The sequence below is a fragment of the Dipodomys merriami genome, unplaced genomic scaffold, assembly GCF_024711535.1.
Source record: "Dipodomys merriami isolate MVZ:Mamm:240054 unplaced genomic scaffold, mDipMer1.0.p SCAF_2, whole genome shotgun sequence".
Lineage (NCBI taxonomy): Eukaryota > Metazoa > Chordata > Mammalia > Rodentia > Heteromyidae > Dipodomys > Dipodomys merriami.
The window spans coordinates 32,644,953-32,660,459 of record NW_027203381.1 but is presented as its reverse complement, the minus strand read 5'-3'; the positions used below and the strand labels follow the sequence as shown (position 1 = coordinate 32,660,459).

At 38.4% G+C, this 15,507-nt stretch overlaps 1 protein-coding gene across 1 annotated transcript in view; it reads left to right on the top strand.

The window, feature by feature from the left end:
• Dsg3 (desmoglein 3) overlaps nt 1-15,013 on the top strand; it is a 28,793-nt gene extending 13,780 nt beyond the window's left edge. The window contains exons 6-16 of the mRNA XM_070028847.1: nt 346-512; nt 1,960-2,088; nt 2,314-2,499; nt 4,121-4,392; nt 5,037-5,176; nt 6,616-6,843; nt 8,662-8,910; nt 10,210-10,349; nt 10,648-10,711; nt 12,460-12,707; nt 14,071-15,013. Of these exons, the coding sequence (XP_069884948.1) occupies nt 346-512; nt 1,960-2,088; nt 2,314-2,499; nt 4,121-4,392; nt 5,037-5,176; nt 6,616-6,843; nt 8,662-8,910; nt 10,210-10,349; nt 10,648-10,711; nt 12,460-12,707; nt 14,071-14,955 (2,708 nt within the window). The 3' untranslated portion in view covers nt 14,956-15,013. The remainder of the gene's footprint in view (nt 1-345; nt 513-1,959; nt 2,089-2,313; nt 2,500-4,120; nt 4,393-5,036; nt 5,177-6,615; nt 6,844-8,661; nt 8,911-10,209; nt 10,350-10,647; nt 10,712-12,459; nt 12,708-14,070) is intronic.
• The last annotated feature ends 494 nt before the right edge of the window (nt 15,014-15,507 follow it).

Here is a 15,507-nt window from a genome sequence, read left to right as displayed (position 1 = left end):
ATATATATATATATATATATATATATGTACACACACACACACACACACACACATACTCATACCCTTATAAAAATGATCATTAGAAGAATATTAAAGAAAGGTATACCAAGGATTACACCAAGGCTTAAGGAGAGCTGGAGGATTTTGATATGGAAGTCTTCAAATTCTATCTGGTTGAGAGAGACCGGAAGAGAACACAGTGATATCTATTGTATTCGAAAATATACGTAGCTAGCTGGAAGACATTTTAAAAAAAGATTCAACCTGAAACTTTGTGGAATGTTTAATGTAAACACCACATCAATCTTCACCCATTCTTTAACAAACATTTTCCTGTACTCCTAGACTCACTGGTGATGATACTAAATGCCACCGATGCAGATGAACCAAACCATTTGAACTCTAAAATTGCCTTCAAAATCGTCTCCCAGGAGCCTGGAGGCATGCCCATGTTCCTCATAAGCAGAAACACTGGAGAAGTCCGCACCCTCACCAGCTCGCTTGATCGAGAGGTAAAGCAAATCATGTGGAAACATTTGAAACTGAAGGGTTTTATTGTAAGAAACTGCAAAGAGGAATCTCCATTTTACCTGAGAACAAAATCAGAAAGGAACAGAGGCTGCCAGGTCTCACCTGGACCCCTCTAGGGAGATTCTGCCTTTCTGTATGTGATGGTGGTGGGTGAGCCTTTGTGTTTGCATGCTGCACAATCACTGTACCCTGCACATACTAGTGGAAGGTAAAGTGGCAGAGTCAAAGACATTGATAAACTGTGCTGTGATGATTTCCTCAGGCCACAGAGGAAAGGATGTTTCTTACAAGGAAGGAGAAATTTCTTTTAGTTGTTGTTATTGGTGGTGGTGGTCATGGGACTTGAACTCAGGGCCTGAGCACTGTCCTTGAGCTATTTTTGCACAAGGCTAGCATTCCACTCCTTGAGACACAGCTCCACTTCCAGGTTTTTGCTGATTAATTGGAGACAAGAGTCTTCTTCTTATCCAGGCTGGCTCTGAATCATGATCTTCAGATCTCAGTCTCTTGAGTAATTAGGATTACAGGTGTGAACCACCAACACCTGCCTCTAGAAATGTCTTTTCATTTTTTGTTTTTATTATCATTTATATTTTTGGTATCTTTAAACTCCTTTGTTCTAAGGGTTTTTTTATTTTTTTAATTATCTTTAAGAAGTATTCAAAAAGGCTGCAATTCAACATGTCAGTTTATGAATACAATGCATCTTGATCAGTGCCACAGAAGAAATTTCTCTCTAATATGTAGCTTTTTTTAATGTCATATCTTTTTTCTAGATTCCTACTTTAATTTTACCTCGTTTCCAAACCACCAATCAATCCCCTTTCTCTTCTCCCTACCACTTTCCATTACTGCCATCAGTCTCCACCAGCACAAGCAGCCACATCACATGCCACATTATTTTTTCCCAATAGACTAGCAGGAAAGCTCTTTACATCAGTCTTCAATTATTTCCTGATAATCATTGCTTTGTGTGTGTGTGTCTGTGTGTGTGTCTGTGTGTGTGTGTGTCTGTGTGCACACTTGCATGCACCAGTCCTTGGGCTTGAATTCAAAGACCCTGGCTGCTGTCCTTGAACTTTTATTTTTTTCTCAAGCCTGACATTCTAGCACTTGGGCCACATCTGGCTTCCAACCTTCACACTCAGATATCCAACTCCTAGGATTACAGGTAGGATTACAGACATGGGCCACCAATGCTTGGCTCATTGCTCATTTTTTTGTTATCTAACAATGCATCCTTGCCTTCTAAAGTTTACAAAAGAGAAAGCTTGTTCTAGCCTTTGAAGACTCCCACCCCATCATCCAGAACCCCATACTTCCCCTTTGTCATGAACAACTAACATCACATGTTACCTTATTCATAGAAACAGTAGTGGATATGCTAGGGAAAATAGTAATTTTCCCTTTTTTTCTCTCCAAATTTAGCAAGTTAGCAGCTACCATCTGGTTGTGAGTGGTGCAGATAAAGATGGAGAAGGACTATCAACCCAATGTGAATGCAGTATTAAAGTGAAAGATGTCAACGATAACTTTCCCATGCTTACAGACTCTCAGGTATATCCGTTGTCCCTCCTCGTTTGGTATTTGCCTACTTGTTGGCTTCGAAGATATTTTCAGAGATTTGCTTTTAACAAAAATAATTAGCTTTTTGTAAACAGAAGCCAGCAGGAAGTCAATACATGACTTGAAAGTAATAGCTGATACCAGTGAAAATCAGCCCAATACCTTTAGGATAAAAACCTAGCATTGAGTCTTAAGTTCTGTCTATGTCTTTTTCAGTATTCAGCAAATATCCAGGAAAATACTTTAAATGCTGAGTTACTTCGATTTAAAGTAACAGACTGGGATGAAGAATACACAGACAATTGGCTGGCTGTATATTTCTTTACCTCTGGAAATGAAGGAAACTGGTTTGAAATAGAAACTGATCCCAGAACTAATGAAGGCATCTTGAAAGTAGTGAAGGTAAGTGAGTTTCCTTCACTGCTAATATATAAACATATGTATTTATATATTTGTGTTTATATTATATCATATTTATATTAATAATATATAGTCTATGTTAACTCAAACAATCATTGCTACAGAGAGATGTTGTTAATAATAATAATGCTGCATTAAATAAAACACATCAAAGTAGAAAGAATTTCTAATTAAAATCATTCATTAGCTAAACAACAACTTACCTTAACCTATTATTTTCTTTCAAACTATCACACTTTCCATAGTCAACACATACATACACAATCACACACACACACACACACACACACACACACACACACACACACACACACACACCAACATACATGATATTTCAAAACAAGAAAACAAACCAACACATTACTTGGCTTAATCAAATTCACTTTTCCTACACTGGCGTGTAGAAAGGCCCTTGACAGCAGTAGCTCTATAATTCTCCTAGATGACTCTAATATGCAGTCAGGGTGGCTACCCCCTGCTGCCCACCATGATGAACCTCCCTCCTCACCTCCCCCCCCCCCCCCGCATAATAGTACACCCACTCCATTCCCTATCGACTGCTTTTATTTCTTCTCGGATAATTTTTCCGCAGCCTCCTTCAATACTCAGTTCTGAACCTCTCAGAACTCTTCCCTAATTCCCCAAGTAGAAGTAATCTCTCACTTTCACAAATAGAATATAATCTCTTTGTCCCTTAACCTTTCATCTTCTAGTTACCTGTTCACACATCATTCTCTTCTACTGGAAAATGCAGAGCACTTGAAGCCAGTAACTGACAAGTTCAAACTCAAATCTAGATCTCTTACTTCAGTTTTATTTTTAGTGATGAGTATACATAACAAAAGTAACATTTCTTTGTTATATCATCCTGCAAACAAGTTAATCTGAGATTCCTCAGCCTTCTCCATTTGGGCCACTGTAATGAGACAATCAAACATTATCATACAAAACTACTTAAATGTGGTCTAGGAAGAGTTGGGACACCCACTCATTGCTATATAGAGATATTTTTTCAAAGCAATGTTAAGACAGTTTGCCTCTACACCTAGAAATTTTATTTATGTCACAAATGGCATTATTATACATGAAGCCAATGGGTACTTTGTGAATAACCATGGCTGCTACTTAGAACAATTCATCATGGGACTTAATTTATTCTGTCCTTACAAGAAGTCATTGATGTAAAATTTGGTTTTAAAAGTGGAAAGTTGAGGCTAAGAGAAATTAAACTAAGAGAAATTGTACCCTGAGTCACATACATTTTGAATATCAGAACCAAAATTTAAATCGTGTTATCAAAGCAAATTTGGATTTTTTCCACTGTACCTCACAGACTAAAGATGTTATGATGGTGTTTTGTTAGTCTAAAAAGGAGGTTCTCACTTTGTAGACATCAGTTACCCAAGTGACATCTCATGGGTTAAGAATTTAAGTTTTCTCTGTCTCAACCTTACAATACTTTCAAGTCATAGTAATACTGAGACTGTCATTTTGCTCTGTAGGAATAAAGAGATACATTCATTATATCTTCCCTGTCCTATACTTCTTTTGCCAGATTGCCTATTTGTGACAGTTTCTTCTTGCTACTTTAATTTTATTCTAGGCTCTCGATTATGAACAAGCCCAACGCATGCAATTTAGTATTGCGGTCCGAAACAAAGCTGAATTTCACCAGTCAATCATCTCCAAGTATCAAGTACAGTCCACTCCAGTCACAATTCAAGTCATAAATGTAAAAGAAGGAATCTCATTCCGTCCTACTTCTAAGAAATTCACTGTGCAAAAAGGCATAAGTGGTAAAAAATTGATTGGTTATACCCTGGGAGCATATCAAGCCATAGATGAGGAAACTGGTAAAGCTGCCACATCTGTCAGGTAAGACTATTTTGATGGCAACTAATTATTCTGTGGGGTAATTTTGATCTATAAGTTATTACAAGATAGACAGTTAAGTGCTAGTAATAGACATGCAAAGGTAATGAAGACAAAGAAGTAAATAGCATAAGAAGACACATGTGGGTAAGCTTTAGAATAAACTGTGTTATGAGCAAAATAACATGCAAAATTTAAGGTACTTTAGCCAGCTAAGAAAGAGCTTTTACACAATCTTCCAGCTGAGTCTTACAAAGGGTTAGAAGTTCAACAAAAGGCTATATTTAATCAGATAAAACAAACAAGCCCAAGGAATATACATATATACAAAAATAAAAACATAGATATGTGAAATACGTAAAATTAAAATATATTAAATATAAGAGCATCGTTCAAGGTAATGGCTATTTCATGGAGACCCAAGGTGTTCTATTTTATTGCACAAAGCAGAAAATTGGGTAACCAATTTTACATGCGTATTATGAAATATGTTCTGACCATGTCATATCAGTTTTCTGGTGTTTTGGTAAGCACATATTTCAAGGTCTAATACTGAGTATAATTATGTTAAATATAAAAGAAGTCATTTTCATCAAATATATGTTATGCTATATTTGAAAGAAAACTTCTTTTCTATTACATAACAGATATGTCATGGGTCGAAACGATGGTGGTTTACTAATTATTGATCCAAAAACTGCTGAAATCAAATTTGTCAAAAACATTGATCGAGATTCTACTTTCATAGTTAACAGGACTATCACCGCTGAGGTTCTAGCCATAGATGGTAAGAAACTTTTCAATGACTTTTTGAGAAATGTTACTCCAGTTAGTATTTATTTATGACTAGACAATATTTCATAATATTCCTCAATGAAGATCATTATCTCATGGGCTTGGGGGCCTCAAGTTTGAGGTAAGTTAACCTAGTACAAGACTTGGAATTCCAACTTTTCATTAGAGTTTAAGCAGCAGAGGACTCTTCATAATCCCTACAGATTACTGTAGTTTTGTGGCAGTGGGATATTTTAATCCAAAAGAATTCCTATTTGAATTCTGTGGTATCAGTAAAAATTCCTACAAAGCGCCAATCAGGAAAAGTAATATTAAATGTAAGGTCTCTTTATGAGCTGCTAATAGACATCTTGTATACATATTATTGAAGAATACAATTTCCTCTTCTAGAATGTTTTAAAATAATATTCATTGAGTGCCTGTACTTTCCCCAATTTAAGATTAATTTGTGCTCCATCCTAAACACCAAAAAAGAAACAAAACACAAAAAGAACAGGAACCATTACCATTTGGGAAAAAAATGTTTAGCCCTCTAAAGCATAAACAGTAAAAATGAGTCAAAACTCCAGTTCTGGGCTGGGAAGGTGGCTCAGTGGTAGAGCACTTGCCTTGCATGCATGAGGCCCTGGGTTCTATTCCTCAGCATCACATAAGCAGAAAAAGCCAGAAGTGGTGCTGTGGATCAAGTGGTAGAGTGCTAGCCTTGAGCTGAAGAGCTGAGGAACAGTGCCCAGGCCCAGAGTTCAGGCCCCAAGACCGACAAAAACAAAACAAAACAAAACAAAACAAAAAACCACTCCAGTTCTGAGAAATTACTGTTATTTTATTGTCTTCTAACATTAAATTTTTTCCTCCAATAAATATTTATGTCTTGGGTAATAAATATAAATAACTGTTTATTCCATGTACTATGGCTTTTAAGGTTTAGGAATAAAAAAAATCACACAATGATTACAGATGAGATGAACATAGCTTTAAAAACTATTATTTTTGTATTAGTTTCCTTTATAATCATTGAATCAAGCCACCCTTATAGGTCATGATCTGAAGGATATTAAGTTAATAGGTAATGCTACTCATTAAAGGCAACCAACCATCTGGTCATTTTAATTTGGTTTTTTACAAATTACAGAAATAGTGTGACATCCTTTACTTCTAAGAAGAGCTCCTGTTTCTTATGAGAAGATGCACTTACTTGTCAATTAGAAAATAAAACTCAGAAAGCACAGTAGCACACTTACAGTATTAGCTACTGGAAATTCTAAGGCAGGAGAATCATTGAGTCCAGGAATTTGACACCAGCTGGAGCTACATAGACCCTGTCTTTAAAAAAAAAAAAAAGAAAAGAAAAACTGTGTTTTTATTTTTAAGCCTTACTTTTCAAGCCTTACTTTTAGTGAGAAGTGAGCTTATTACTTTGTTTTCTTACAGAAAATACAGGTAAAACTTCTACAGGCACAGTGTATGTGGAAGTACCCAGTTATAATGAAAACTGCCCATCAGTAGTCCTGGAAAAGCAAGAAATCTGCAGTTCATTACCTTCTGTGACTGTCTCAGCTAGAACCCTTGACAGGGGTAAATACAGCGGCCCCTACACATTCTCCCTGGAGGAACAGCCTGTAAAGTTGCCAGCTGTGTGGAGTATCACAACACTCAGTGGTGAGCAAGGGTCAATTGGCTTCCATAAATGAAATGTGCCTCTTCTTCCTATCTCTAGAAGCATGAGAGAACTCATTTGAGAACAGGTCCTCCCTAAGAATAATTGGGGGAAAAAAATCTTTGTAATAAAGATGCGATCCAGGCTATAGGAATTCCTTTTCATTCAAAAGAGAGAGAAAAGGAAAGTTATGGTATATAATGTCACAGCATGTAATGTTTTTATCTGATTCATTTAATGAGTTTTATGTTTTGAATAGGTTTATTTTTTCATCTGTGGTAGGAAAAGAAGAGAGTCAGGGATCTATTTAATCAAAGTTGTCTATATATACATATACATGCTTCTTTCTTTCTTTCCTATTCCTCTTCTTCCTTTTCCTCCTTTTCCTTTTTCTTCTTTCTATGAGGTCCTGGAGCTTGAACTTAGTCAGCTCTCACTTGAACCATAGCTGTACTTCTGGCTTGTTTTAGCAGTTCATTGGAGAGAAGAGTCTCACAGACTTTCCTACCGAGGTTGGCTTTAAATGCATGAGCACTATCACCCAGCTACATGATCTTTTCTTAACAAGGTGAACTTGAATCCCTAGAGATGTAGGACTGCAGAGGATCCTAGGAAGTGCCAACTAGTCTGTCAAAGGTGAAGAGCTAATCCTTTTCTCCTGTTACCATGCTCATGTTCCATTTTCAATGCTTTCTCAGAAGTCTTACAGACTCAATAAAAAGATCTCCCTTTAAATGTACTCACTTTCAAATCTTTTCTCCATCAATTTTACTTCCTATCATCAATTTTACTTCCTATCAATTTTTACTTCCTATCCCTTGTATCCCTTGGTATCCTGCAATTGTAGGTGTCAGCCACTGCCAGAGTCATCAAAGAAAATGTGTTCTCAGTAGCTTTCTGCACTTGGGCCTTTTTAACCCCAGTTAAGGGTCTGACTACAAGTCATACGTGTAACATTAGGCTCCAAATGAATTCACCAGCTAGGCTGTCAAGGAGGAGGCTGCTGAAGATCAGAGGATCAGGCCAGGGTATGGATCTAACTTACACGAACCAAGATAGGCCTGGGTGGGCAAGGCACAATGTTAAATGTTGAATGTTGAATGCTGAGGTCATGAATGATTTAAATGACCCCGCCCTGCTGTAGAAATCTCACGTGGAAAGAAACCATGTAGCAATGGTGAGTAGAGAATAATTGATGCTCAGACTTTAGATACACAACAGACCTCACCACAGTAAACCCACTGAACAGACCCACAGGTTCTAGGAGAGAACTGAGGGAGCAGGTAAGGTAAAAGCAGCCAAAGCTGAAACTCAATGTTGATCACTCGGATGCAATAACATGGAACTCAAGGAAGGCATGCACCAGAGGGTCACAGGGGACTGAGAACTGGTACAGACTTCCAGGAGACTGGAAAGGCCAGAGAGACAGGACAGGGAAGCAGGTGTTTATATAATGTCCACATCCTGCTCTCTTTTGTGAGAAAAGTAGTGCAGGACTAATCTTCCTGGAGAAGACTAGTAAGTATGAATGGGTTAGAGAGAAGGAAAAGCAGAACATACACAGGTAAGACCCAACCAAACCACTTGTGGCCCAAAGTACTACTCAGACCACATCACCTCTGCTATTTGTGACAGTGATTTCTAAAAGCAAACTATGACTATAGATGTAGCTCAGTGGTTTGAGTGCTTGTCTAACATGGATGAGTGCTGAGTTTGATCCTGTAGGATCACAATTTCATGCATACTCCACATATACACACAAACCACCAAAACAAAAACTATCATATCCTATTGATGATTTGTATGCCTGTTTCTTACAGACACTTCAGCACTGCTCAGAGCCCAGCAACAGATCTCCCCTGGAGTGTACACAATTCCTCTTGTGATTACCGACAATCAGAACAGGCAGTGTGAGATGCCAGAAAACTTGACTCTGACAGTATGTCAGTGTGATGAAAGAGGTGCCTGTGGAAGAGCAGACCCAAGCAGAGAAGTTAGGAACCCATCAACCTGGAGACTGGGGCCTGCTGCTATTGGCTTGATCCTTCTGGGGCTCTTGCTGTTGCTGTGTGAGTATACCAGTGTGACACTCCATGACAATGGAAGTGGAAAATCTGCCCGTGATCCACAATCATCCTTCAGGCAAAGCTAGGGAGAAATGGCATCTCAACAATAAGATCAAAGTAAAGCAAATGGGTAGACATTTCAAATTAGCACCACAGGAGAAGCTAGAGGTAGAGAACGAGATTAAGAAGACTCTACCTATTGTCCATCATGTTCATAGTCAAAATGATGGTTTTGAAGTTGACGACCAAGCTTCAGCTTCTGATCTCATTTTTAAAAAAATAGTTCCAGTTCTTATAAGTAAGTCCCTATGTTAATTTCTACCTGAAAGGGGAAGTTGATTCTGGTTTTCATCCAGTTTACAGATTTAAATGCTCAACATGGGAAAAAAGATGTCATAATAAAACTATAGTGAAAGGAGTATTATAGAAGGCTCAGGGAAAAGGGGTACCATCTGTCTGAACCATGGTTGAGTAGAATGTAGTATTTAAAAAGAGAATGTAGTATTTTTCAAAAACCAGGAGAGTTGTTTCTAAAATGTAACAGCATTAACCAACACCAGATAACTCTTACCACATGTTACAAATCGCATGGCCTTCAGAAGCTAAAGAGGTTGAAAGTAAAGACATTGTGGGGACTAATTTGGTAGGCTCTTTGTAATTAAGCAATGAGTTGCCAAAGTATTTCAGTAAAGGACTTAGAGAAGCTAACATAGAAAATCTTAGAATTTTTTTTAAGAAATGTATTGATAGACACTGATTAGGTCATCTCCCTAGTTTGCTGTCTAATTCTATTTACAGAATTTTTTTTAAGAAATGTATTGATAGACACTGATTAGGTCATCTCCCTAGTTTGCTGTCTAATTCTATTTACAGAACTAAGAATGATTAAAGACCAGGTCAGTGAAATATTATCCACATAAAATTTTTGTCATCTGTTCTTCTTCCTGACACATATATAAAGCCTCCCAGATGTATAAATAAATACAATATTAAGACAAAGAAGTGAGGAACTTAGTAATCTCTGTTATCACTCACCAAGTGGTGCCTAAGTTACAACACACCTACATCAGAACCATCTCACCTGTATCCTTCCATTTCACAATCCTATGAAAATTTAGTGTACTTCATTTCCTAAATTTTGTTTTTTTCTACTAAATTTTGTAGCGATTAGTTATGTTTTTCATGAGGAAACATCCTTAAGGATTTAAAATATTGTGTCTTTGTAATGCTGCTGCTGATTGTTAGGCTAAGCGATTTCTAACTGACTCAAACGTTCTGATATTCTGCCTTGCTTTTCTCTAGTGGCCCCTCTTCTGCTGCTGACCTGTGATTGTGGGACAGGTCCCATTGGGGGTGCGACAGGTGGTTTTGTACCAGTTCCTGATGGTTCTGAAGGCACAATTCATCAGTGGGGAATTGAAGGAGCCCAACCTGAAGACAAGGTGAGGATCTAGTTTTTAAACTATTTAGCGCAATTATGTAGAGAAACAAGATTTGTACTGAGATAGGAAAAGGAGTTATGGAGTGCAAAAAGAATATACTCCACGATCTTCAGTGGACATTCAATGCTATAAATTATGAGTCCTCTTAGCTGTAAAAAAAAAATCCTAAAAACTGTTGTTTCTGTAAGAATCTGGCCTTCTTTTAATGGCGTGATTTGCAAAGGACTGTGTCACCTGTAGTGCACTAAAACGCAACTCTCCTTAAAATTTACTTCTTTTTTTTAAACACAATTTACAGGAAATGACAAATATCTGCGTGCCACCTATCACAACCAATGGAGCAGATTTTATAGAAAGTTCTGGTGAGTAAACATCAAATTTGCTGTTAAACGCAATGGTGGATTAAAGGACATATAATCCAAAAGAAGAAGCGTTCAAAATGATGTTTGTAATCATGTCTATATTTTGTGCACACAGTGGGAGCTACCGCTACTAAAATGGAGGTGAGATGAACTAAGATTTGTACATTAGTCAATTCCATGACATTAGTCAATACATTATCACTGATACCACAATTTTTAATATCTAAGGATTTATTATGTATTTTCCCAAGCTTTACTAAACTGAAGGATACATGTGTGTATGTGTGTGTGTATATATATATATATATATATATACATATGTATATATATACACTATATATATATGTGTATATATATACATATACATATATATATATATATATATATATATATATATACACACACACACTGTAGGTTGTCCGTTGTTAACATTAGACATGTTTGGGGTTAGTCTCATGTGTGCAAATTCTCAGCCCTGTGATATTCTCCTTTACCAGGAATAACAGGATTCTGCTCTGACTTCAATGACTAATTTTTACACTAGGTCACAATGAGGCATGGTCACTGATGTAAATTTCATAAATTAGTAAATTTCATTATTCTTCAGTTTTACCAAGCTACCATTTTATTCATATCATCTCAATGGTACAACCACACCATAACCTAGAGGATCAAGAAGGAATAAAAAATCTTTATTTAATTCTAGACTTATCAATAGATTGTCTTTAATGTCTAGGTTACAAAATCTGCAAAAGATTTCTCCAGATATGTAACCACCTTTATCAACTATCATAATCATTATTTGCTTCTCCCAGTATAATGTCATAGTACAAACTATACTCAAAATAGTCTAGAAAATGTAATCTATGAAAGTATGATATGAAATTATTAGGAAAAGAAATCATAATTCATTAAATGTTCTCTATGCTCTGGCACAAAATTAGTATCTACTAACTTGCATGAAAATAAATATTACATGGTTTTCCTCTTTGGTGCCCTTCCTGAGTCAATATGACTGTCCAATTATAATTTTTTTTTATTTTATTATTTTTTTGGGGGGGTCCGGTCATGGGGCCTGAACTCTGGGCCTGGGCGCTGTCCCTCAGCTCTTCAGCTCAAGGCTAGCACTCTACCACTTGAGCCACAGTGCCACTTCTGGCTTTTTTCTTTTTGCTTATGTGGTGCTGAGGAATCGAACCCAGGGCCTCTGGCATGCAAGGCATGCGCTCTACAACTGAGCCACCTTCCCAGCCCCAATGCTTTGCACAGCTGTGTAATAGAGATTCTGTTTTTATATGTTTATTGTTTCCTTTCTAAAAATGTATTTTAGTGTATTTTCAGAGCTCTTCTGAGTAGATATAAGAGGTGACTACGTATATAATTTTATTTTCTCCAATATAATAGCTTTAAATACTAGCTTTCATGGGCAACAAAGATTGGGTTTTGTTGTTCGTTGTTGAATTCAGAGCCTGGGCACTGTCCTTTAGCTTTTTTGCTCAAGGTTGACTCTCCATTTTGAGCCACAGCTCCACTTCTGACTTTTTGCTCATTAATTGGAGATAAAAAGTCTCTTGGACTTTTCTGTCTGGCTTCAAACAGTGATCCTCAGATCTCAACCTCACAAGTAGCTAGAATTATAGGCATGAGCTACTGGTGCCCAGTCCAAAGATTTTGTTTTGTGTTGTTTGTTTGTTTTAAATTATAGCTTACAGCATGTGATGTCAGAGAGTTTTCTTCCCTGTTTTTAGACATTTGCACCAACACATATGCTGGCGGGACAGTGATGGAAGGAACTTCCGGAATGGAACTAACCACCAAGCTGGGAGCAGCCACTGGATCTGGAGCTACTGGAGGATTTGGAGAAGCTTCTGGACTTGGCCCCTGCCCATTAGGAATGTCAGGAACCATGAGAACAAGGCGTTCCACTGGAGGAACCATGAAGGATTATGCTGATGGGTCCATAAACATGAATTTCCTAGATTCCTACTTTTCTCGGGTAATTGTGTGGCAAACTTGATGACTTTGTTTACTTATTTACATTAGAGATGCTTTGAGTAGGTTATGTACTTCAGTCTTATGGTTTGTTTTTCTGCAGCTTATTAAAACATAAGGAAGCCAGGTACTGGTGGCTCCTACCTGTAATCCTAGCTATTCAGGAGTCTGACATCTGAGGGCCGTGGTTTAAAACCAGCCCAAGCAGGAAAACCCATGAGACTCTTATCTCCAATTAAACACTGGAAAACCAAAAATGCAGTTATGGCTCAAAATGGCAGAGCATTAACCTTTAGCAAAAGTGCTCAGGGACAGTGCCCAGGGCCTGAGTTCAAGTCCGATGACAGATAAAAATGAATTAGGAAAAAAATAAGTTTCTTTTTGCCAAAACAATACAAAACACTTAAGGTAGCTATCAAAACTGAGTCACTGGTCTAAGAGAAAACTGGAAAGATAACCAATCAGTGAGAGAATGTAGCAAGCAACCCCTCATTCTGTCAACTGGGGGAAAAAACTGAGGCCCAACCCTTCTGTTATTAGAATACAATGCAGTTTATTTTGTATTTCTTGCACCCCGAAGCACATGTGCATGTATTTTCCTGAGAGTACTATTGTACTCTTTGTCTTCTCCATGAACTCCATGGCAAAAAATGTAAAAGAACTACCTGAATCAGTGACCCAAAATAAAGAGGAAGGAGAGTTGAGATGGAAGATCAGTGATGAGAAGTAGCATGGGACAGAAAAGAGACAAGGGGCAGGAAGAGAAGTTTGTCAGAGGCAGGTTGTCTAACACTTGTTGGATGGCCAAAGATTAGTGGAATATAAGGTATGTTTAGAGGGAATCTGTGTAGAGTTTGGGCATCAGCACTGGGAAGTGCTGGGTCTGACTCAGTGTCTGAGTAGATGAAAGCTCACACTGTATTTGAGAAGAGACTGATGAGGAGTACTTATTTCAAGGCAGGGTTTAGGCTCTAATTATTGATCAAGTTTCTTCAATGGTGATAGTCTATGGAAAGCCTCTAGTTGGAGTGAGGATTGCCTCAGTGCCCAGGGAGGGAATTTCCCTGTCAAGATACCTAATCAAGTATACACATAGACGACCTTCATACTTAGCTCAGGGACAGTCTCCAGCCAGTCATCATGCACATTTGGTATGGAACCCAAACTACATAAAAATCAAGAACTAACACGTAAGTTTTGAGTAGATTCAATCTTGATGGAATATCAACCAAAATGGTTGATATAAAAAAAGTATGTCTTCACTTCTGATGATCTAAATTGGGCATTCATACAGTTCTGTGAGCAGCATTAGATCCTTTGATAATTTTTCTTACCATTCCCCTTTATCCACTTTCTTTCCTCTTTAGAAAGCATTTGCCTGTGCAGAGGAAGAAGATATCCAGGAAGCCAGTGACTGCTTGCTGATCTATGACAACGAAGGCCTGGATGATGCCCCAGGTTCTCCTGTAGGCTCGCTGGGTTGTTGCAGTTTTATTGCTGATGACCTGGATGATAGCTTCTTGGACTCTCTTGGCCCTAAATTTAAAAAACTTGCAGAGATCAGTCTTGGTATTGATGACGAAGCCAAACAAGCTCCGCTGCCTTCTAAAGACAGTGGCTCTGGAGTTGATCGCTGTGGGCGGCCCATAGATGTCCAGCAGTCAGGAGCAGATAGGTGCCAGACCCTGCCTGGTGGTCAGAGAGCTTCTACTTTATCTAGAGTTGATCACTGTAGGCAGCCCATAGATGTCCAGCAGTCAGGAGCAGATAGGTACCAGACTCTGCCTGGTGGTCAAAGACCTTCTGCTTTGTCTGGAGTTGATTACCATGGGAGACCCATAGAAGTCCAGCAGTCAGAAGCAGATAGATGCCAGACTCTCCCTGGTGGCCTAAGAGCTTCTGCTTTATCTGGAGTTGATCACTATGGGCGACCTATAGAGGTCCAGCAGTCAGGAGCAGATAGGTGCCAGACTCTACCTGGCAGTCAAAGAGCTTCTGCTCTGTCCGTTTCTGGGTCTGTTCAACCAGTCATAGCCATCCCTGACCCTTTGCTACATGGTAATTACATGGTATCAGAGACTTACTCAGTTTCTGAGTCCTATGTGCAACCCACCACTGCAGTCTTTGATCCCCTTAGCACACAAAATGTAAGAGTGACAGAAAGGGTGGTTTGCCCCATTTCCAGTGTTCCAACTGAGCTACGAGGGTCACACACTATGCTCTATTCAGAAGAGCCTTGCTCCCACCTATGACCAGGTGAGCCACAATAACATACTGGCCAAATCTGGATAATATTTGGACCGCATTCTTTAAAATTACACAGTAAAGCTCATTGTATTGGATTAATTTGGCATTTGATACTGCTATAAAAAGTGATCATAATTTTAAATTCAGATGGTCTAGCTCTTATTCCCAAACTGATTATGTTCTTACTCCTAATTTTCTGCGTGTGTGTGTGTGTGTGTGTGTGTGTGTGTGTGTGTGTGTGTGTGTGTGTGTGTGTGTGTGTGTGTGTGTGTGTGTGTGTGTGTGTGTGTGTGTGTGTGTGTGTGTGTGTGTGTGTGTGTGTGCTGGTCCTGAACTCAGGGCCTAGGCACTTGTCCGCAACTGTTTTACCCAACGCTGATAACTCTACCACCTGACCCACAGATCTACTTCTGGCTTTGTGGTAGTAAATTGGAGATAAAAGTTTCATGGACTTTCCTGCCCAGGTTGCTTAGAACCATGATCCTCAGATCTCAGCCTTCTGAGTAGCTAGGTTTACAGGCATGAGCCACCAGCACCTAGCTCACTTGTCTTAATAT